The 24,367-nt window shown below is 31.2% G+C and overlaps 4 protein-coding genes and 1 pseudogene across 4 annotated transcripts in view; 1 reads left to right on the forward strand and 4 right to left on the reverse strand.

Annotated features, from left to right (window-relative positions):
- The first annotated feature begins 1,872 nt into the window (after nucleotides 1-1,872).
- LOC114394053 (high-affinity nitrate transporter 3.1-like) lies at nucleotides 1,873-3,425 on the forward strand. The gene is made up of 2 exons (XM_028355600.1): nucleotides 1,873-2,147; nucleotides 2,626-3,425. Exons 1-2 carry the CDS (start codon nucleotides 2,015-2,017, stop codon nucleotides 3,117-3,119), a joined length of 627 nt encoding a protein of 208 aa, XP_028211401.1. The 5' UTR covers nucleotides 1,873-2,014; the 3' UTR covers nucleotides 3,120-3,425.
- Nucleotides 3,426-3,643: 218 nt separating this feature from the next.
- Nucleotides 3,644-6,327, reverse strand: LOC114394051 (manganese-dependent ADP-ribose/CDP-alcohol diphosphatase-like). The gene is made up of 2 exons (XM_028355599.1): nucleotides 5,946-6,327; nucleotides 3,644-5,041 (listed from the first exon to the last, which is right to left on the reverse strand). Exon 2 carries the CDS (start codon nucleotides 5,011-5,013, stop codon nucleotides 4,039-4,041), a length of 975 nt encoding a protein of 324 aa, XP_028211400.1. The 5' UTR covers nucleotides 5,014-5,041; nucleotides 5,946-6,327; the 3' UTR covers nucleotides 3,644-4,038.
- Nucleotides 6,328-9,594: 3,267 nt separating this feature from the next.
- Nucleotides 9,595-12,559, reverse strand: LOC114393249 (quinolinate synthase, chloroplastic-like). Its single transcript, XM_028354523.1, has 5 exons — nucleotides 12,088-12,559; nucleotides 11,644-11,859; nucleotides 11,334-11,513; nucleotides 10,317-10,829; nucleotides 9,595-10,076 (listed from the first exon to the last, which is right to left on the reverse strand). Exons 1-5 carry the CDS (start codon nucleotides 12,280-12,282, stop codon nucleotides 9,843-9,845), a joined length of 1,338 nt encoding a protein of 445 aa, XP_028210324.1. The 5' UTR covers nucleotides 12,283-12,559; the 3' UTR covers nucleotides 9,595-9,842.
- Nucleotides 12,560-21,073: 8,514 nt separating this feature from the next.
- Nucleotides 21,074-22,625, reverse strand: LOC114393557 (annotated as a pseudogene).
- Nucleotides 22,626-23,862: 1,237 nt separating this feature from the next.
- Nucleotides 23,863-24,367, reverse strand: part of LOC114393185 (cytochrome P450 71A1-like) — a 4,666-nt gene continuing 4,161 nt past the window's right edge. The window contains exon 2 of the mRNA XM_028354449.1: nucleotides 23,863-24,367. This exon is cut by the window's right edge and continues 525 nt beyond it. Coding sequence (XP_028210250.1) covers nucleotides 24,266-24,367 — 102 coding nt within the window. The 3' untranslated portion in view covers nucleotides 23,863-24,265.

Here is a 24,367-nt window from a genome sequence, read left to right on the forward strand (position 1 = left end):
ATATATTTTTTCCTACTTATTTAAAAATATATATGTTAAAGAATTGTTTATATTTTCAATAAGTATTTTTATTTTCTCAATCAATATAATAAATAAAGTATTTAGGATTCCTATAACAAAATGATTTTTCTTTTTGATTGAACAAAATGATTTTTCTTAAACAATTAGAAATAGTATATTTTTTAGAATTAATGTTTTTAAAACGCTTGTCAGTCGAATCTTTAAAAATAATACTTTAATTTAATTAAAATATAAACATTGCAAGTAAAAGTTGAATAGAATTTTCCAGTTCAGAGGAAGCTAAAGAATTAAGGTTAGCTTACACCGTTGACCCTGATGCATTTGGCTTCGCAATTTGACATATTTTCTATTCAGCCAAGTGGGAATTTTGCAAGAGACAACTCATCACAGATGGGCGCATACATAATTATCCATTCATTCATTCATAGCGCCTAAGAATTTCTCTCCATGTAGTTGGATCAAAATAGCACTTAGACTGATTGGGACTTTTTCTTTTCTTATTTATGTCAACCTCCTCAAATTTGACTGTAGTAAAAGGGCCATGCACATTACTGACTTATCTTATAGTTTCTACTTTCTTCCTTATATTTAATTAGAAAAAAATTCTAAGAATGGAATTTCTCATAAAAATAATGTGTGGGAAATGAAAGCCCCCTTGCCGTTTGTTTGGGTATTAGACTGCGTTGGCTTTTCCATAACTGTACAGCTCTTGCACACTTCTTGTTTGCTTGCCCCTTCTGAGACACAAGGGGACAAAACAAATAATTAAAGAAATAAACTTCAATCTACATTACATTCTCTTGGGAAGGGAGGAATAGGATATTAGGATATCAATAGTATATTCACATTTGGATTTGGATGAGCTCTAGATTCTTATTAGGCAATTCTAGAGTTATATAATATAATATTGAATATTAAATTTACTTTATTTTTGTTGTGATTTATTTCAATTTTACTTTGTCACTGTCTGATTTTTAAAAGTGTCAAACTTTAAAGTTTATTTTACTGTTAAATTTTATTCAAAATCTGTATATAGAAATTCTTGTATCCAATTTAAATTTTTATGTAAATATTTTATGTTATGGGAACATAAGATATGAAGCATGTAAAAAAAAATCACGATTGATTTCGTGATATATAAAGAGCAATTAGAAACCACAAAGGAAAAAAGTGTTGTCGGACCAATGCTCAACAAGAAACAGTGATAGTGTGATACAACAAAAAATTGAACCGGGCTTTCCTTTAAGATTTTAGGCATACCGTTAATGTCTTTTTTTGTTTTTGACGTTGATGTCTGTTTGGTAAAATTGAAGAAAGAGCTGAATCAGGTTGGGAACTTGGGACAAACCTGTAATCTATCTAATGCATTATATGTACTTGCATGTGCCCATCATAAACTCCAAGCACTTGGGGAGAAGGAGAAAATAGAAAAATAAATAAATAACAAAGTCAACTGATCAAAACTAAATTAAATTTTGAAAACCGACTCCATGTCTCCATATGTACAATCATCACCCGGTGCTGCTTCTCAACAGGCTGGCCTTTCAAACTGTTTAAGGGATATATCTCTACCACTTGCTTGCTTCTGCTATTATTTTTAATTTTATGCTGTAGTTTTGGAATTTGAGCCTTTTGATTGTCTTTTGGAAAAAAAAAGTTAAATATAAGTAAAAAGGAAACGTTTTGTATGAAAGTGTGATGTAAATTTCTTTATATCATCGTTAATGTAAATATGTCTTATTTTTAGTTCCCTCAATTTTTCAACATTTTCATACTTGTCATTTCTCAAAATTCAATTTGTTTTTATTTCCCTATATTTTTATGGAATTGGGCTTTATATAAAGGCTTTACATTCAGTGCATCCCCACTCAGAATCTTAGAATATCAATCACTCCGATTCCTGTTGGTTGTTCTCTCAAGTCTCAACTCCCACCCCTCCTCTTTGACTTTTCTATCAGAAGAGCTTGTTGGAGTTGAAAACTGAGAAGAAAACATGGCAGCACAAGGGCCTGTGGTAGTAGCATCACTTCTAATTTTCTGTTTAGCTGGAAGTTGCTATGGGAAGGTTCACTTCTCTTCCTTGAAAAGAACCCTTGATGTCACTGCTTCCCCCAAGCAGGAACAAGGTAAGTAAAAACTAAAAACATCCCTTCTCAGATTCCCCCGTCCATTTCACTATTCAAATTCTACTATATATCACTAATTTTCTCCCAATCAGCGAGGCAATTTTCCACCTTGTAATTGGTTATGCCAATTAAAACACACAGGGATGAATTAATTAATCAGACTGCGTTTTAGTTTTTCTTTGTAGGTAGAAATCAAAGACAAATATCAAAGCTTTACAATCATACACTTTACTCAATCAATTGAACTAAATTCTTCCGACCAGATCATGTTTAGTTCTGAATTTTAATTAATTGTAGTTAATTTTAATTATAGTCGATTAGACCTTGTTCTGTGCTCATGAAGAAAATTTGCGAAAGTTGTATGTAGTCCATGATTTGATGAATTGGGTCATTAAATTGATAAATTAAGTCCTTTTATGCTAAACACGATATGAATATGGTGTTAGTAATTAATTGATTAATTTAATTAATTATGCAGTTCTGGAGGCTGGATTAGACAAAATCACAGTGACATGGGCATTGAACAAGACCTTACCCGCGGGGACAGACTCTGCCTACAAAACCATAAAGCTGAAGCTATGCTACGCGCCCATTAGCCAAAAGGACCGCGCGTGGAGAAAGACCGAGGACGAGCTGAAAAGGGACAAGACCTGCCAGCACAAGATCGTGGCCAAACCCTACGACGCTTCCAACAAGACCGTGCAGAGGTTCGAGTGGCTGGTCGAGCGCGACGTGCCCAAAGCCACGTACTTTGTACGCGCCTACGCGTTCGACTCCAACGACGAGGAAGTGGCTTACGGCCAGACCACCGACGCCAAGAAGAGCACCAACTTGTTCGAGATCAACGCTGTCAGCGGGCGCCACGCCTCCCTTGACATCTGCTCCATTTGCTTCAGTGCTTTCTCCGTCGTGTCCCTCTTTGTCTTCTTTTATATTGAAAAGAGAAAGGGAAAGGCTTCTTCCTCAAAGTGATGATTATTGAATCACACCAGAAAAACGTGCCAGGTTTACATTTCATGGTCATTAATAAATCATGAGCCACCTGTTTTTCCCTCCCATAATAGTCGCTTATCTTTAGTACAACTAAATTTCACGTCAACATTGTGAAGCATGATGTCCCCCTAAAGCTGTAATATGAGGGAAAGAGCAGATATTTTATGTATGTGATTAGGACATGACTATTAGTGTAAAATTACTTGCTGCATGTTTGTTTATCATGATGCATGCTTCTTATTAATCTTTACATAATACAAAGTGTTATTTATCCTTTTTCCTAAATTTAAAAATTTAAATGTGTCATCTAAAAAATCAGAATCATAGACACGTGATTATCCTAAATTGTCTGATAAATTATCTTCTTTATGCCTTCCAAATTGTTTATTGACCAAATGCTCTTAGTCCAGGAACTACTTTTTACTTTCTAGCTTGCAATGAACCGAGCCACCTGCTATATATGAAGGTAAGTAAGTTGAGAAGCCGCGTAGAAAGCAGTCAAATTTGCACTTAGTGCTAATGATATAACTATTACAGTGAGTTAAAGGATATTCACTTGACCACAGCAAAGTTTTTCATTCAATGTATATCTCGAGAAAGCATCCTAAAATTTATATAAAAGCAATTAAAATCTTCACATGTAAATCATTTCTGAGGAAACCTCCAGCGATTGTTAATGTTTGTTGCATCTTTGTCTCTTCCGGAAGCATGGGAAAAAGTCGAGTAGAAAGTGGTTGATTCATTAACTTGCAAGTTACCTAACTCAACTAAGTAATTCCAACTTCCATCCATTGCTTAGAAAGTTAATTTAGTGTGAATTGGACTTGCACGAGGACCACAGTATTCTCTGGTATCAATAAATGAATAGCTATCTCACAAACATCAACACATCTAGTCATCACAAATCTGCTTTAGGATGAAAATACATGTCTGTACTCTGCATTCTGTCAGTACCATAAAGTGATACTCTATCATCATAAACATCAGCATATCCAAATGCATCCGTTCCAGTAGGACATTCCAGGGCAGCTTCAAGAACTCTATGGTGAACTCCATGGGAATCAATGGAGTATCCACCTTTGTGATCATGTCCAGATAGACAAAGCTTCACACAAGTGTATTTGTGTATCAAATTCATTACTTCAGCATAATTCCATAACAGTGCCTCCTTAGATGATGCACCAGGATCTAGAGGGAGATGGCAACACACCACCACCTTCTGTTTCAATTTTGTTGCTTCTTGAAGAACATTATTCAACCATTCCATTTGTTCCTTTCCAATAGCTCCATTAAACATAAGAAACCTTCTTTCAAGGCCCACCAAACCTGTTGGACTGTTCTTGTCTTCATTTGGATTCTTCTCCCGGAGGAATTTCAAGGCCTCCAATGTTTTTGGATGATCCTGAGGCCAGCCAATCGCACTTATGTCATAGCCATCAAGAACTACAAATCTATATTCAGGCACTGGTGAAAAATCATAGTAAGCATGGCTTTCAAAACTCTTGATCTTCAACAATGGAAGTAACTTACTTCGAGGCAGATTGTATAGGCAGTGATTGCCAATCAAATGGTACACTGGTCCGTTGAACATCTCAAATTCATCCACAAGTTTCTTTACAGTGCTAAGAGATTGATCTTTTGGACAAAACCCATCAACAATATCCCCAAAATTTATCACAAACTTGTGCCTCTTACTAGTATTCCATTCTTTTACTGCTCTCTGTAACACTACAATGCTATGCCTATAGTACCGTGGAACACCAAGGAATGACCTACCATCAGGAATGTCAGCATATTGCACATCGGATATCAACCCAAAAGAAAAGAGAGGTTGTTTCCCATTTATAGCAGTTAGTCCGTTAGCAGAACCCATAGTGTATGTCTCCAATCTCCTCAAGCTCCTATTGGTCATACAACATATATAATGTCAGCAAAACAGGATTTTTGATGTGCATGCAAAATCTCATACAAAATTCACTTCATTTACAACTAATGAAACTTGTTTGAAATGATATCAATCTAACAACTTTATTCATTTACAAACCACATTGTGAACTATAGATAAATTTTTTTAAATCCTATCAGACTATCACTTTTGGAAGGATTTGCAAATCCTAACATTGTAGTGTGATCAAAACAGGGGATAACAAAACTCAATGATCTCAACCTGAGTAAACTAGTCTATCATCTGTCCTAGAGTTTCAAATTTTCTTTGTATTAGCTATTATTCCATATTCAGAAAATTCAGAGTCAAGGGAATAAACATGATTCTCCAACACTATTTTTTGACACTTCAATGTTTACATCTACCTTATTATACCTTTGTCTTTCTTTTCCATCCTATTATCTATCACATCTGTCACCTTCTCTCTCTTCTCTCACAAGGTGTATGTAATCTAAGGAGGTGTGAAAAATCATTTTTAGTGATTCCTTCCGTAATATAATGGCCTCATGTGGCCAAGTCTACAGTTTGAGACAAGAGAAAATGCAATTTCAAATTCAGGCATAAAGTACAGATGCAACGTCAATAATCTGGTAACAAGTTTCAGGACCATAGAAAAAAAAGAGGAATCCTCTAAAACAGATCATGGTGCCATTGTAAAAATCTGCATAGTGATCAGTATATAGAAACTAAAAACAAAAATATGCAGAAATTGTTCTTATTTGATCTTAATTACATTAGAGGTTCCAGATAGTAGCCTAAACAAATGCAGCAAGCGAGAAAAAACCTTAAATAAAAAGCGGTCAGTTTTGCCAAAAGCAAACAAACAATTGGTTTAAAAAATAAAGACAATAGATACGTACTTGTGATCGAAATGCGAAAAGTGAAGCAGCGGTACAATGTGTGTCGTTGAATGGAAGAATGAAGTAGTAGAATAGAATGTAGAGATCCGATTGCGTTAAGGTTTGGAAGTGGGGGGAGAAGAAGGAAGAAAGAAGATCGCAAGTCCTAACTCTCTGGGTCTGTCTGGGGGGTGCAGAGAGAAAGACCCAACCCAACAACGACTCGTGTTTTTGGGAATTACGACGTTAATGTTTAATGTTCATGCAATGCTACATTAAGGGCTAAATTGTCGTTTCGTTCCAGTTGTCAGAAACAGAAACACGGGACTGCCACTGCTTCCACCTCTTTCTTCTCTCTCACCTGTCCTCCTCTCCCGGCCCCAAACCAAAACCCTTTTCTTATGTTAAGCGATGAGCTCAAAATAAAAAAGAGAGAGAATCAATATCATATGATATGATTTTACTTTATTTGAAAGTTTTTTTTTAATTATTATCTCTTGCTATTTGTTTAAAGAAAAAAGATAAATAAACCATACAAAAAATAAAGAAAAAAGATAATACTGACAGTAAATGAAACGGGTTATATACGAAGGCTTACTTATTTCCTTTTAAAGGGATTTTTGTTCATTTTAATCCTTAAATAATCAATCTTTTTGTCTTACTTGGACCAAACACCAATCAAACAGTTGGAGGAAGTCACCGGCAAATGTTCCTCAAACTAAAAAATTTCATCAACAACTGTTGGGCACCTTGAATTTCACCACATGAAATAAGCGGTCGCATTGATTGATGTTTAGAATAACTTATAATTCCGGCATCAAAAAAAGAATAACTTATTATCTAAAATTTTAGCTATTTTTTTTTTAGAAAATAAGTTGTTTCCAAGATAAAGCTGAATATTTGGATTTTAGCTTAAATTCACACACACACACACACACAAATTGAAAAAACAAGTTGGTTTTCTGAAGCTGAAAATTTATAGTTTACGATTAGTTTTTAACCGCTTATTTTTCCTTTGAGCTATTTTTATACTATTTTACTAAATAAAACCTGGTTTTTTTTGTTGCATCCAAACAAAATTAATTATTTTAAAACTATTTTTCAGTAAATTTATTCAAAATAAAAATTAATTATGATTATAATTGATTGTTGAAATAATTTAATTTTTACAACTGTCCGCCACACACATCTCCAAAACTAAACGGGGAATAATGATTTAGGAAATGCAATTTTTTCTATAATAAAATCAAGAAAATCAATTAAATTATCCTTGAATTACATTTTATGCTCATCCATGAGTTATTATTATTTTTAATGAAAACAAGATAATCAATTTGTTATATAGTACTCCCTTCTGCCTCCGGTCTCCAATAAGAAAAGAAAAAAAATTATATTAATTTAAAATATTAATTATTCATATTTAATTGTATGAGTTTAAATTAAAAATTGTTTTTTTTAACTACTCTTCATTAGAACTTATTACCAAGAATGAAAAAAATAATTAGAACAACACCTTAATTAAATAAAGAGCATTTTAGATAAAATAACATTAAGTGAAGTAAAGTAAATTGAAATTTCTCTGCACTCCCTCCTATCTCAAATACTCCTTTGTGTCTATATATAATACCAAATTTAAAATGATGTTTGTTTCTTTTTATTAGATTCAATCTATAATATTTTTTACATTAATTATTTTTAGCCTAAAAATATCTTTCATTAAAAAAAGAAAGAAAATATATTAACAAATCATTAGAAGAAATAAAAGTATTAATGACAGGAATAGTTTTAGAAAAATTATAAATTTAAGATAAATTTATTGCTATAAACTAAATTAATAATTTTTTTTAATCTTAATAAATCAAGTAATTGAATTTTATATATAAGAACAAAAGGAAGTATAAGAAAGAAAAAGTATGTCACACCAACTAAAAAAGTTAATTAACTATATCTAATTACATTAATCTCAATTAAAAACTAATTTTTTAACTTATTTTTTATTGGAACTTGATATAAAGAACAGGAAAGAGTCATTAAAACTTAAATCTCAATAAGTCAAGGATATTCTAGAGATAATAACACTTAATAACATAAAATTAGTTGAAATTTTTGTTCAGCAACCCCAATAGGAGTGCTTACATAAGTTATTTAACTTCAAGCACTGTTGCTTAACCCTTTTTTATTTTCATTGAAAGAAATGACATGGCCTTACTTAACAAATTTATATTATAAATAAAATAATTTTCAAGAAGCATTGTAGGACCCGTAAAATTAAATTAATCATATACTTCAGAATCTTAGCTTTAAAGTGAAAAATAATATGTACCGTAGATGTTCTTACATTTAAAAGAAAAAAATAATATTTTTTTTCTTTCTTATATTTAAGATCAGGTGGATTATTTGAAATTAAGAAAGAAAAAAAAATATTTTTTTTCTTCTTTATTATATTGAAGATCAAAGAAAACATGTCAGAAAAAGTCAATCCATAATATTAAATAGATGTTAATTCCTTAATTTTTATCGAGGATTCACGTGATAACAGGGAGATGCAGACCCATGAAACATAACGCAGTGTAGACGATGAACCTCGTTCGTTAATTGTCAAAACGGAGATCCTAGACGTGGCAGCAGGCAGCTTGCTTTCCCATTGGTTTCTTTCTGTTCTGCCTTCCGACAATGGCAGGGCGTATTAGGAACTGCGCTTCAAAACCACAGACACTAGATTTAGAGGAAGTCCTCTAGGAAATTTCATGTCAAATGATATTCTTAAAATTTTGATTTTAAAATGTGTGAAATGACTTATATAATTCATGTGACTGATTTCACTTAATGAGATAAATTTTTGTTATTATTGTAAAAACTTCTATTTTTAGGTCATAATCCATTAATTTATGTATCTCGTACATAAAATAGAAACAGTATTTTTAATACATATAAAAATTTTGAAGTACTTGTTAAGAAAATATTTCTACATTAAAATCATAAAATTGTTTAATCTTTATTGATTTCTAAAAATATTTAATAAAATGTGCTAAATGCTTCAATTTTTCATAAAATCTCAAAACATAAATAGTTTTCCCAACACATAAATAGTTTATACAAAACTTTAAAAATGACCCCATATATTAAACTTATTCAACCTAGAATAGAATTAAGAGATGGCGGAGCGTTAATAATTCATAAAATTATTTGTAAATAAGTTCTCACAAGTTACAAGCCACTGCCCACTATTGGTGAAGAGTTAGGATAGATGAGTAAAAAAAATCTCACAAATCATTTTAAAAAAAAATTAAATTTATCCAAAACCAATTTTAAAAACTCTAATTTAAACTATTCCTTCGGATGAATCTACGAGATAGAATGTGTGAGTAATGTTGATCAATAAATCCAACCAAATAGCACCATAAAAATGCTTAATGATGTACTACAGAGAAAATCTTGGTATTGTCACCGAAAAGAAGTACTAAATTAGTATTTTACACAGTAGTCCCTTTTTCTTGTTTTGTGAGGGAATCCCTTAAAGCAGAACAAAGCAAGACGAAACACAAAACAGTATTCAGAAGGTGAGAACTTTTGGCATCACAATACGAGAAATTGCTCTCATGCCTCAAACACAAAAGGCCCTAGACCCGGAGCTGTACATATAGATTTTTCAATTATTAAAAGAAAGGGGAAAAAATATGAGCGGATGCTATTTCATTCATTTCTCTATATTGATATCGAACTATAAATAATGTCATCGTATCTAAATAAATTAGAAGTTCCCTATGCGAAGGGAAACTATCATACAACAAAATCCGGTTGTATCAACGATTACCATGCTATAAGCAAAGGCCTTGCACGGACCTAACTTTTGCTGTAGTTGCAACTTGGAATTGCTCACCAAACAGCAGCACAGATTTCTGTCTTCTTCACATCACATTATTTCTCAAGTTTATCACACTGAACTTCAACTGTGTTGGGGACGAAGAAGAATCTGATCAACGAGCTTCTCTGGAAGTTCCTCATGTGCAAAATAGGTTCACATCCAACATCTGCCACTGATTTGCCATTTGGTGTTTGCAACTTAAATCGCTCTGCCTTGTATGCTGAAAGGATATTTTCTTCATCGGGTAGGTGATGGCTAACTTTCAGGAGTGAGCTAAGAGAATTCATCTGAAAAGGTTGAAGAAACAATCAGATGACAGCTTCCAAGAATAAAATTGAAGAAAATAATCCAGATAAAAATAATAAGGCAGTCACCGTTGACCCACCTAGCTGAGAAAAATAATAGAATTAAAGTCTTTAATGTACTTAATGACCTACCAATTATAATTATTAATCCAACTGTAGTTCAAGATCTTAAGTTGATTATAAACTGAGCTAACCATATCCAAACCAAATGACAAATTCTACCTTCATGTATGGACAAGATGCACAGCCACCATGAATGGAACAACCCTCCCCGCTGGCTATTCCTGGCACAACAGGAAGTATGATATCACCCACTTTGACAGAATTAAGACCTGAGGATAAACTTGAGGTTGTTGTTGAGATTGAGTCTGATGAGACTGGAAAGACTATTTCAACAGTAACTTTTGCTCTTTGAGAAGAGGACTTCGCAGGCTCCAACAAACTACGGACCCTTGCCACAATTGAAGTCACCATCCCAGATTCTGTTCCTAAAATAAATTGGAGATGGTCATCTATATTTCTATCCAAAGCTTCCTGAATCCTATCCTTTATGAAATCCAAAATATTCTGGGTGGAGCCTACTACACCCATTCCCCTTCTCTTTGCTTCCATTGCCAAAGAAAACATCTCTCCAGGTACCTCAAGGTGGGCAGTAAGGAATGCATCACAGTACATTTCTTTTATCTTCTCCACAACTTCATGGCCAAATAGATGGTGAACAATGCATGTTCCATCCTGGCAACAAGTTGCAAAAACATATAATCATGAAATAAAATATAGAACCATAGATTGCTAGTACTAGCCTACTTAGATAAAAGTCATAAAACACATAAATCGGGAGATGATAAACTAATACAAGCCATATTTTATACAAGGAAAATTCAAACTTTTTCTAAAAAATTACAAAACACAGGAAGACCACAAAAGTATAAGTGCAGGCATTTACAACTTTCTCTCCAAGTCACACATTGCATAAACCCAACAACACAGGAGAAAAAATTATTTAACAAAGCATATACCAACTTATGTGAAAGAAATGATGAGAGAAGAAAACATACAATAAGAATGAAATATCATACTAAATACTATCATAGCCATGTGGAAAAAAAATGTAGAACAAAATTATTTCACTAAAAGCCAGCATCCCAAAAGGATAAACACAACATATAGATGATGCACATCTAATTCCAAACGAAGTAGATTCTTTCCTATCTTTTCAAAACATGCTAAAGATCTTACCTGAAAATAGTGAAGTCGAGGCAGTAATGACCTAATAGAGTCTTGACTGTGCTTAGGATGTATTGCAGTAATCTCTTCATCAGTCATTTTTGTCATTTGTTGGAACAAATCTTTGATATTTGCACCCATGTAAGAATCAGGTCCATAAAATATGCTCAAATCTGGAACTTGAGCAAATGCCTGCATAAATATGGGCCAATATATTATTTAAATAAAGGGCTAAATGGGCTTGGTGATGGTCATCATGTGATGCATTCATATGGCCATTAAAAAGTCAGAGAGGAACAAAAAAAGTTTGTATCTGACCAACCTGTAGGATAGTCTGGACAACATTTGATGAAGTACAGGTTATTGTAGGCACAAGCTCATGAGCATATGCCTTTGTCTCTAACTTAGTGTTAATGTATATGACATGCAAAGAAGTAGACTTAGAAGCAGCCGCAAGATATTCCATGTAAGTAGGAGTAGCTGCAGCATCAGCCAGAGAACAGCCAATTTGCTTATTTGACATCCTATACACGCCAACCTGCAAATAATTATCAGAAGAAAAATTAAGGACTAAGGACTAACATGCAGCACAAATACCAAATTGTAATAGTATATTTTACTGCAACACGTTTGACCTGCTTCATACGAGCCATTCACCAATATTTATAAATTGGAAACTTAATAGAGTCCATCTTCAAGACAGACTTAACTTATCATCACATATTTTGCCTGCTGATGGCTATCTTCAAAATAGAGAAAGGCATACCTCACTAAAACCAGCTTGATCAAGGATGGCACACACATTTTCTGACATAAAATCGACACCTAGAACTGTTATGAATTGGCATCCAGCTTTTGCCATTTTGACTGCTGAATCTGCCATGACCAGTGAATCAGATATATGGATATGTGGCCACTGCTTTTGAGCAGCAGTTAAAATGCCTTGGACCTCGGGATCCATGTAAAAGTGTGGAACAACACCAATTTTCTTCTCCTTCAGCACATTGACTAGTTCATTAACTTTTAACTCATTAGGGAACAGATATTTCGCCTGCACGAAAGCTAGAACAAAATTAGGAGTTTAATGCTGTCAGGTCATGATTCCATAAATTTAAGGCATTTGTGGTGGGCATAACCATCTATTATGACGTGAATGTGAAGTAAACATTTATTTTCAGAGAAAAACTAGCTGAAGAGATAAAGTAAACATGCAGAAATAATTTTTTAAAACTAAGTTCATTAATGAAGACAAGGAGGGAAAAATAAAAGAATTCCCAAAAAATTACTAAAAACCCAAATTGTGTGGACTGATTAATGAGTTAGTATGTACAGCTTAACAGTACCTATTTCTTCACCATCCTTGGACTTTGATTGGTATGTCATGCACATTGTGTGCAAACTTTAGAAAAAGATCTCATCAAACCAAAGCACCACCACCAAGGAAATGTGCGCAGGCAGATTTAGGTACAGTGGGGCTTTCAGTAAATACAGAATTTGTATGCACAAAAGTGTGTCTTACAAACAGCTTAAAGAGTTAAGGGTATGTTTGGTTTAAAGTTAGAAAAGTATGTCTGCAAATTCCAATACAAAATTGTGCGTTACAATGCATCAAATGAGAAGGAAAAAATTGTTGCTACTTCTGAGCTCTCACCACTTTAATCCAAACATGTACTAAGATGATGGTGTTACTAAAATGATGGTGTTTTTCAATAGGATTAATTAATACTTTAATATCAATATTGAATACATAACAAGTAGAAAGGCATAGTCAACCATCCGAGTCACAATACAACTTTTTGTTCTATTTACTGTATTGGATGCACAGTAAAAGCAATTTTGAGAGAAAGAATGGAAAGAAAGGTTGAGATAGACAAGGACAGAAGGAAGACGGCCAAAAAAAAAATCCCTTTATTTGATTTACCGATTAACAACGATTAAAACTCGTGTCTTTAACTTCATTTTTTGTTTTGTTTTGTCATTTATGTTGCTAGCAATTTTGTCTTTAACAGATCAAGACCATGCATCCAACTACAACGTAAAGCTACCATCTAACAATCATGAAAAACACATAAAAACAAAAAGACAATGTCCTCCCTCGTTTGAGGGGGATCAAATTCTCGCAAGTGGTAACAGAAAGAGGCGTGCACTCACTAATACTACTACTACTTTTCGCAAGTGGTTGGAGGAAGAAGGGGTTTGTTGCGTTCCGTGAGGTTGAAAAGAAGGAGGGAGTGGTGTTGACAGGCATGGCTAGTGAGGTGTTGAATTGGAACGAAAGAAGGGTTAAAATAACTGCAAAAGTGAGAAGGCGGTTGAGAAGAATAAGTCCTTAAGTAGCATTAGTACGATATTTTGTTATAACCATATTTGTTGGTTTTACAAAATATCAAAACCTTGCAGCCAATATTTCCTTATCAGAGGGGTCAATTCTATATAGGGAATATTTTATATTTCTCTCTCTTAGTAATAACCACCACGTAAGAATAAACTACTAATTTTGTGTTCAAAATATAATTCTTTATTTTAAGTCATTTTTAAAGTAATTAAATTATTTATGTAATCTCTAAAGTATCAGAGATTTATCAATTTAATTCTTAAAATAAAATTCAGGATCTAATCTAAAAAAAATTTAATATTCGAGAAATTGTTTAATATGGATGTTTAGTATATCTTAAGACTATTTATTGTTTTAGTGACCGCTTAAAGTTAAAATATAATACTTTAAGAATGCAAAAGTAATGAAATACACTGAATGTTCTCTTGTCTTACACGGGTGTATTTTATTTGTATTTTTATTTTCAAAATATTAGAATTGTGAAAACATGTTTGATTTGATTTTTTATTTTTTGTTTTTAAAAAATAAAAATATTGAAAATATGTTTTTAAAAGAAAATATATTTTTAGATTTGTTTAAAATTACATTATTTGTCATTACCTTATCCAAAATGAGATTCTTAGTTTCAACACTGAAAACGAGATTTTGTTGTTTCTAGTTTTTAGTTCGTCAACCAAACACATTTTTATCACTATTTTCTATTTTTAATAAAAATGAAAACAAAAAACAGTCAAACTAAACACCTCTAAGATTTTCTGATTTTGTACTGTTAGAGGCTTTAATGGTAATTGGAACGAGTTGCGTTGGGTTGGAATAACTAAAATAATAAGAAGAAGAAGTAGTTCATACATTTGACTTATGATAACCGAAAAGGAAAATGTTTTTCTTTCAAATTGAGACCATATTTTGTTATCCCTTTCATAAATAACTTTTTTTTTAGATAATGTACTTAAGAAAACGTGAAAATTAAGTTAATTGAGGAGTAATTATTAGTAGAACTACTTTTAGGGAATTGTATTCTATTTTAAAAGATTATTTTGACATAAAAAAAATTTGTGGATTTTAGAATAGAAGACTTTGTAATGTAATGACTTTTAGGATTTTTTTTAAAAATGATTAAAATTTTGTAGTTCAGATTTTAATAAATTTACAAATTATAAAGGACATTATAAACTTTTAAGATTTTAAAAAATTTAATGAATTTTTAAAAAACATTCAAAGTTATTAATAAAGATTCATGAATTTTGTTCACCTAATACTTTAAATAGAATTCATCTTATACAAAGAATCATAAACCTATTATATAACAAATCAGTTTTTCCTATAATATTTATAAGCACGATGGGTTCAATCCACTTCAACCATTAATTATGTTAATTATATAAAAATTATATACTACAATATTTGTCAATAATATGAGTATTTGTAGTCATTCTCACAATAACAATTTCACCACACAAAAAACATGTCAAATAATTATTTCAAATCTCATTTATATATTTATTCACTTGTATATGAATAAACTTTTCACGTTTGTTAAAACTATATATTTCTCATATAAATATATATTCATGTTCATATATATATATATATATATATATATATATATATATATATATATATATATATATATATATATATATATATATATATATATATAAAAGCAAGTACTTAAAAGTCTCCTAAATTCAAAGAATTGAAAAAATCTTTCATATTACACATTCCAAGACATATTGACCATTGGTCAAAAGAGTAAAAAAATTATGAATGTTTATCGCTTTCAACAAGAGACAAATGATTATTTTTAATAAAAAAAGAAAAACATGTCAATTTGAAAAAGAAAAAAAAAAGAAAATCTCATGAAATTTTAAGGTTTTGGAATGAAATTATTTAATGTGTATCTTTCTTATAAAAAGTCTTATAAGATCCATTAAAATCTATTCTAAGAAAAAATTCATTGAAATTAATATACTTTTGAATATTAGAAAACTCTTTTAAGTTATAAAAAATCTTAATTGAATACCAATAAATTTTATTGAATTTCTTAAAAAATCTTAATAGTCTTGATTAAATATCATAAAATTGATCACAATATTTTAGAAATAAAAAATCAATGCAAAATGATCACAGCTTGCATCTTTCAATTTTATTATTTTTCACTAATATTTTTTCAATTATTCTCCAAGCATCAGCTCTCTCTTTGTCATTTCTATTTTTATTTTTTTCTTTTTCCTCTTTTATTAATATTTCATGTTCTCTCTCTTTTCCACTACGTGGTCTCTCACCTACCCTCAACTCACATTATTTCTCACCCTACCCCAAACCTACATAATTCATGTAAAAACAGCAAGAATAGAGATTAAATCATAATTCTCGTTATATTTCTGAAATGTACTTAGATGGACCCGAATTTAGCTCTTCAAGGAGGACAAACACAAACTTATCCATTAAACCAAGTCAGTTAATTGTTATAATATAATTGAATTAAACATGTATTTAATTTACTATATTTATACGCATCTCTTAATGACAGTCGTTGAAAAATGTGACCCTTTATCATTGTTCATCTTCTTTAGAGAAAAAAAGTGTTTGTTGAAGCATTTAATCAACATTAATTACCTTTTACAAACTAATCACTTTAGTAAAATAAAGCATCATGCTTATCTTTTTTGTTGTATTTTCAATGTGCAATAGAAGATATGTCTCCTTTTGCATAAACAAACACATTATTGTACTCTTTTTGGTAGACAAACATATCTTTTAATGAGGTAGGTGAGATTTTCATGTATGAACTTTTCGCCAAGCTTCTATGTTATATTTAAAGACTTACGAGACAATGAGATCGAGCTTTTGATTTTTACAAGCTTTACCAGACTAAGCAAATATATCTAAAGACAATTTTGAAAGATAAATTACATTTTTCTTTTCGTAGTAAGACGATCTTGTTTTGTCTCTAATTTAAAAACGCACTCAGTCTTATGAAAACTTTATGAATTGCTTTTTTAAATTCAAAATTAATTTGGGGTCATTAATCATCCTTTATTCTAATAGTTCTCACTTGTCACTTAGATTCAATGCTTCGAGATTGGACAAGTCATATCATAGAAGATGGCCAAAGGAGTGTGTCATGGTGTGTGCATCGTGAAAATTACTAGGTGGTACAATGAAGAAGTGCGATGATATTTGGTCATGTAAGGTGATGATAGTAGAGGTAAGGTCGCTTTGTTGCAATAGTTAATTCATGAGTGTGGTAAAGCGATAAATGAATGTCTTCAAAGATAGTCATTAAATGTATGTTGCTTTGTAAGTTCTTCTCTTGTTTTTCAGCCCTCTACATTCTTAGATAGTCTTTAAAGATAGTCATTAGAGGTATGTTATTTAGTAATTGTATCACCTTTCATCTTCAAAAAGATAAATAAATGTTTGAGCATTAAATATTTTTCATCAATTTGTTATTATGATAAGATAAAATAACTTATTTATCTATCTTTTGTCATACTATCGTCATGCCACAAAGAACATGTTTGTTTTTGTGTAGGTAAGTATAATATTGTACTCTGGCGGCCCTACAAGAAGAAAAATTATCTCTATATATGAATTAAAACTGTAACTAAAAGTTAGAAATATATAGATAAATTTAAATCGACTTTCACCTACAAATATATTGATTGTCAACTTTGAAAGTTCTATTAACAATATAATATTTATATAAAAATTAGTAATACAAGACTACAAATACAAGCTTGAACTTGATGTAGGTATAAAATAGATCTTTTTGGTACTATTACTTGGCCAATATCATTTTCTAACATGAATACTAGAGTCTTTGTATTTTCTACCACTATACCTTTCGTCTGTACATCTCACTTGCCTCCTAAAAAATGGCCACTTGGAGAAGCATCTAATTTGAGTGTGGACCTCTTTCCTAGCACCCACCACCATCAGACTAAAAACAAATTAATTTTTTTGAGAAATATACGAAAACGATTATTTAGCAAGAAATTGTGATAAATAATGAAAAGTTACATGAAATGCATGTATTCAGAAGCTCTTATGAAAGTTGTTACAGGGAATATTTTAAAGTTTTATATTTTTAAATTCTTTCAATTTATTACCTTATTTTATTTTTATTATTGATCTTATTTACTTGTTTCATTTTTCATATTTTAAAACTTATTTTTTTATATCACGACATAGTTAAGAGACGAATTCAAATTATACACATACAAATAAGTAAAAATTAGTAATAAATAAATATTATATGAATATCTATTTTAATATGAAAATGTTTTTTTATAATTTATTAAAATGATTTTTTTTAAAATTTTACTGAGTTAAAAATTTAGAAAAAATAACTATTTTTAAAGTGAAATATACATCAAATAAATTAAAATTTAATGAAAGAAAACTAATTGAAGTAATTTAGTTTAAATAAAAATTTTAAAAAATATGCAATAATTTTAATAAAATAAATTTAGTGTTTCATATATATATATATATATATATATATATATATATATATATTGTCTTTTCTAATAATTTTAATACTTATAAAATACAAAGTAATTGATAAAAAAATATAAACGTATAAATAAAAATTATAAACTCAAAGGACTACAGATATGATTTTGAATTCATTAAAAGTTGAGTAAAATTATTATTGATAAAATTAATTTTAAACTATTAAATTTCATAAAAATGTATCCTCATATTAATATTAAGTAGTATACATTTACATTGAAATAAATATCACAAGAAAAATTAATTTTAGTAATTTGTGAAAAGAGAAAACTAATTTAATGTATTAACAATGTAAAACTTTTTTTATATTATCAACTAATTAATAATTACCATATATAGTAATTTTATTAACTCTAATTTAAAAGTCATTCATAATGTGTTTTGCAATTGGTTGTTTTACACGTTGATTTGATTAAACTCTTGTAAAAAGACACCGAATATTTTTGGAATAGCGAATTGAAATATAAGCATGTTTTTCCAACTTTAAAAAGAATATGCACATTGCAATTGCCAGTTATTATCAAGAACCGATACTTTTCACCTTTCATAACATATCTTTGTGGTGTATTTTTGTTACTACTGGTTAAGCATCTTCTGATCCATTTTTTTATTCATAAAAATAAAAAATAATATCAGAAAATTTATAATAACTCACAGCTTAATCAATTGAGCTAACCTTATAAATCCTGACCCATTTAAAAGTTAAAGTTGATAGAAACAAATTTAAATTCTATTAATTAAGAAAAAACCTGTTTAAAGTATTCTAGTATTGTAAGAAAGCTAGTGTTAGGGTATACTGGGCTGAACCTGTTTTTGTTTTCGCTTCTGCTTTCTTTTTCGTTTCAACAAGACTGGGCTCATCCTAGACTCCCCCCTCCCCCCGGAAGTGAAGTTTGGGCCAGGGGCCATTTCGCGTAAGGCAATTACTTCCTGCACTACCAGAATTACTTCCTGAAGTGCAGAAAAAAAAACACCATTCGTGTAAAATGTCAATTTGGTCCAAGTTACTAATAATTGTTAATTTAATCAAACCCAGTATGTTTCCAAATAATAATTAAAAACACAAACTAATTTCCAATTTTCTGTTAACTATTCTTTTTCTTTTTGTATTTATTTACCCTACTCTTTTATTTGTTATCAACATAGGATTAGTGTGGTAATTGTCTAACAATTAGACCATACTTCACTGAATTCGATCATGATACAAAAAAGATCAACAAAACATTGAATTAGTGGAATTCAATTTCTAAAAGAATATTTATACGAAATAATTTTTTTTAACACTAAACAGTGTATATGATTAATTGTCCTCACGTATCTTAAAGACCTTGTTTTGTCTTCGACTCTATTGCGACTATATTATTAATGGTTTGTATCTTTCACACAGTTTTACATATTTGTTACACAGGGACAAAGTTCTGTTGGATTCCCACGTACTTCGTGATACTCAACCAGATGAATTGCCAACAAAGGAAATTCAGTCACAGACTCAGAGGTGACAATTCTTTTTGTTTTAGGACAATTTTCACCTTTACGGATATCTAAGATGTTACGTTGCATAATCTCACTGCACAATAATCGTCATATGTGTGTTTAACTAATGCTTCTTAAGAAATAGTTTTGGAACCATGTGTTACTACAAGTTTTAAATTTGCATCCTTCAAGGTTATAATATACCAGTGCTTGATCATACACAACTACCATGTCGTAGAAACAACAAAATGCAAGACAACATTGATCTACGAGCAGATAAAAGTGGAGATATTCGGGTTATGCCGGAAATAAGAGTGCTAGATTTTTGGAAGATTTTGGAATTTTGCTGAAAAGTACAAAATGGAGAGTTCCTCTAGTAACTTGTTGAACCACTCTGATTTTCACACCAAGAAAGTGATACAGTTAAGATTTAGAAACCTCCATATATTACTGTGTTAAGTATGATGCATTCTTCAGGATCTTTAAATCAGTTTATATTAGGATTTACGACAATAACATTGGTTTGAAGTTGTGTTAAAAGGCTTGAAAGAGAACAATTTTATGGATTGGCATTTACATAGTACAGGACTATACATGCACAAACTCTTCCTACAGTTCCTCCTTGATAGAAGGAAATTTAAAAGAATAAAAAAGAATATGATGTGCAATGATATCGACAGGCACGGCTATACAAATCTTTTAATAACCAAATCATCTAATTATCGCAGCTAACATAATAGTTTACTTAATTATCTTAATATTGTGTCCCTTTTCTTCAATGAAGTTTCTCTAAAAAATTTACACACGATGCTTTCATATCGTAGACTAATGTAAAAATTGGGGGTATACATTAAAGAACCTGACTTTTGTGTGTGTGGCGAATGGCGATTGAATTTCCTGTAGTTATTGGTTGCTGATTCGATGTCTGTTGACCCTTTTTGCTTTTATTATATTGAATCCTGAGTGCTCACATAAGTATATGATGCTAGCCTTCATTATATTCCCTTTCTATTGCGACTTTTATGAATTCGGCTTTCTTTTTTAAGATGATGACCAGTGCCAGTTACCTATAATGAAAGCTAAAATATATTTTCAACAACCACAAAAAGAAAGCTCTAATAATGGTGCAAAATATCCTCGTGTTTCATTTATGTGAAATGGTTATATCAATATTAGTATATTATATATATCAAGCATCATTCATTGCTAAATTCAACCATCTTCAAATCATTTCACACTTTGAGTTCCTTTGTAGTCCTATGTAAACAGGTTCCAATCTGATTTATTGAGAATTTTAGCCATGCAATATGAATCATGATAGTTGTTAACTAGTCAGACGGTGAATAACAGCAGAAAGCCTGGAATTACTTGCTAAAATATTGTATATTTTAACAAACTACTATACATGAAAACTCTGGTGGCTTTATGTCATACCTGATTGTACTAAGAGTCTAAATGATTTAGTTGCAAAAGTTTTTCGTGAAATTATTGGGTAGACGTATGCTTTTATGTAAGTTCCTTTATGTAGCAATATGGATAAATTTATTTTTCTTCTTAATTCATTAATACCCTTTTTTTTAAGGAACTCATCTGGTCCGTCACAAAATTCAGGGTCCCTCTGGATTGCCCAAGCGTTCAACATTAGCCTTGTCTTGGCTTGAATTTCGTACCCTCTTAGTTTCACAACAGAGGTATTTTCTCGAGGAAGCAACAGAGGATCAGGTGGGTGTAACCTCAAAGTTTCTTTCACTACACATTTCAAGTAATTCATTTGCTTCACATCATTTTCATCAACTTCTGCTTTATACCCGACCACTCTTCTCACCTCTTCCTGGACCTTTTCCATTGTATTTTGATGTCTCATGAGCTCTGCCATAGTCCATTCCAAAGTTGTTGAAGTTGTGTCACTTGCCCCTATAAACATGTCCTGAAAATATGAAAAACAGAAATTAAATCTCATTTATGGATGATTATTAGAAATTACTTGCCTCAATTTTTGTCCCTTTGAGAAAAACAAATTAATAAGGTGAAAACTTAGATAGTCTCCTGTACTAAAGACGTCTAGTTAAGTTGATTCAACTTATTGCGTGAATTATTATAAATTCTCTAATACTTGTGTTTAATTCTTATGAATAATAAAAAAAAAATCTCCTATTTGTTGTTGTTTGTAGTGTTCTTCAATTAGAATTGAAGTTTATGATCCCCTTATAAAAGTTTGCATTAAAGGACTACATGGATTACAGAAAGTGAAACTTTAATTTTGGTTGGAGAACACAGACACTTAAGGAGCAAAATCGTTATTGGAAGAAAGACCTACCACTAGCATTGCTTTGAGGTTATCATGGGAGAGCTCAAAGCCAAGCATACCAGCTTCTTCAAGTTGAAGGAGTATATCCACGAAGTCTTTCGTATCAGATTGTTCATGATATTCCCTTTTATTCATCTTTTCTTTATGTTGTGCAATCACCTGATCAAAGAAACTATCTAAGGAACTAAGAGTGACCTTAAACTTTGGAATTTGGCCGGTTAGAACATCAAACCAAGCCAACGAAGGGAAGAAATCTCCCATCCAGAACTGTGAACTGACACAACAACTTCCTTCCAAGTTCTCCAAAGCTTCTACTACCATCAGGCGTGTCTTGTTCGTGAGTGCAATCAACAACTCACTCAGATTCACAGAGGCCAACTTCTTATAACTTGTAGCACACGCTTCGTGAATCACACCGATCATTTCAGCCACTTCTTCAACTATAATGAACTGAAACGATCGGACACTCTTGGTGCTTACGAACAGACCTTTCTTTTCTGTCTCCTCGCCGTAGGGGGCAACGTGCGTGGCTGATGAAGATTGCCGGTGCTGATGAATTGGAGTTGCTTCTTCTTGGGAGTTTAAACACGACAAGTGTGATGCCGAACATGGTTCTTGTTGAATTGATTCAAGACCCATTTCCTTGTACTGTTTCGAAGAAAATGCCCATATGCACCGTACCAGCGGGCACAGCCATCGTTGCACATTTATATATTCATACGAGACAAATGCTAACAAGTAGAATTGTTTTAAGTAATCTTTTTTGTCTGTATTTAACCAGTTATATTATATATGTAACATTTAAACTCAAACTTACAATAAGTTAAATCAATTCATAATAGTTAAATCAATACGTTCCCTGATCAACGAGAAATATTATTTACCAAACGTGCCTTGAACATCTCAACAGTAGTAAACTATTTACTTGTGTTGCCCGGAACATAAGGGATTGTACGTAGCTCACAACACGAGAGAGGAGATTGCAACGAGATAGGTGATAAATTAGTTAGGATAAAGATATTTAAACATCGGTATGTTATTTGACATTTTAAGAGAGAAAAATAAAGAAGATGGATTATTGTGCGTATGATACCTAATATGACTTGATAAAAAGAGAAATAAAGAAAAAATAAGAGTATTATATGAGTTATGATATTCTTACATTTCATTTTGAGATGAATTGGGGTGGAATAGGAAGAAAAGAAAAAAAGAAAAAAAAGACAGTAATAAATGTGATAGATTATATCATAAAAAAAGAGATTTACTTTTAGGTGAAAGTAAATGAATGAGTAATATTTTTCACATCAAATTGGTGTTTGTTATATATAGATGTTGACATATAATTACTCATTTAGTTAGTTATTAAGGTGTGAATTATGTGAAGTAGGCTTTTCATTAAATGCATATATGCAAAGGCTCTAAGCCACTCATATGCGAATCTTCTTTGGAATTGAGAGGGGCCATGACTCCCTAATTCTGTGTTTGAAAGTTATCTATATTATTTTTAGTTAATATTAAAAAAATCTATAATATTTTTTGAAGTTGGGTGTGTCTGTGTGAGAAAATTATCTATATTTTTAGTTAGTATAAAATATTAAAAGTTATTTATTTTTCAATTATTAATAATTCTAAGTTATTGAATAAATATAGAGCAACACTTTATCTTTGACTACATATAGAAAATTCTTGGTGAACATGGGCTCCAATGTCCGAAGTGACCTAGCATTATAATGAAGAGTCACCAAATGCACAAAATTTGAAATCGGTAGCCATGGTATGATAATTATAAAGGTAGAGAATGGATGAAAAGTTGTCTCGTATTTTTTTACTCACAGCTCTTAAGACTCTTAATATCATTGTTGTCAATTTATCAGAAAAAAATAAACTGCAGCTAAGAGGAGATGAATGGCAGAACATGTTTTTCATACTTCATTACTAGTACCTTTCAAACCAGGAAAATACACAACTGAATATAAGGCTCACATCTAGCACATTTTCCATAACTCTAGCTACTATACTACTCAATATCAAATGAAGTACACGCCAATTAAGTCTGCTGACTAGCTAAATAAAAAAATACATAGATCAAGATAAAACTGCAACAATGCACAACAACAGTAAACAACTGAATCAATTTATTACCCTTGCATATGCAAAGAGACTGTTTCCGGATTCGAACCCATGACCAACAAGTCACCAAGGCACAACTTTTACCGCTGCACCAGGGCTCGCCCTCAAATACATTAAACAATAAAACAGATATATTCTTCCAACTATAATTGACATCAACCATCACTTGTAAAGATTTTAGAACTCAGATAAAGATGAAACAGTTACTGGTTTAAGATAAAGTGGTGTTTTCTTTGAGACAACAAGTCCGAAAACCTCACTCATATCTATGTCTTGTTT

This window comes from Glycine soja, chromosome 17 (genome assembly GCF_004193775.1).
Source record: "Glycine soja cultivar W05 chromosome 17, ASM419377v2, whole genome shotgun sequence".
Lineage (NCBI taxonomy): Eukaryota > Viridiplantae > Streptophyta > Magnoliopsida > Fabales > Fabaceae > Glycine > Glycine soja.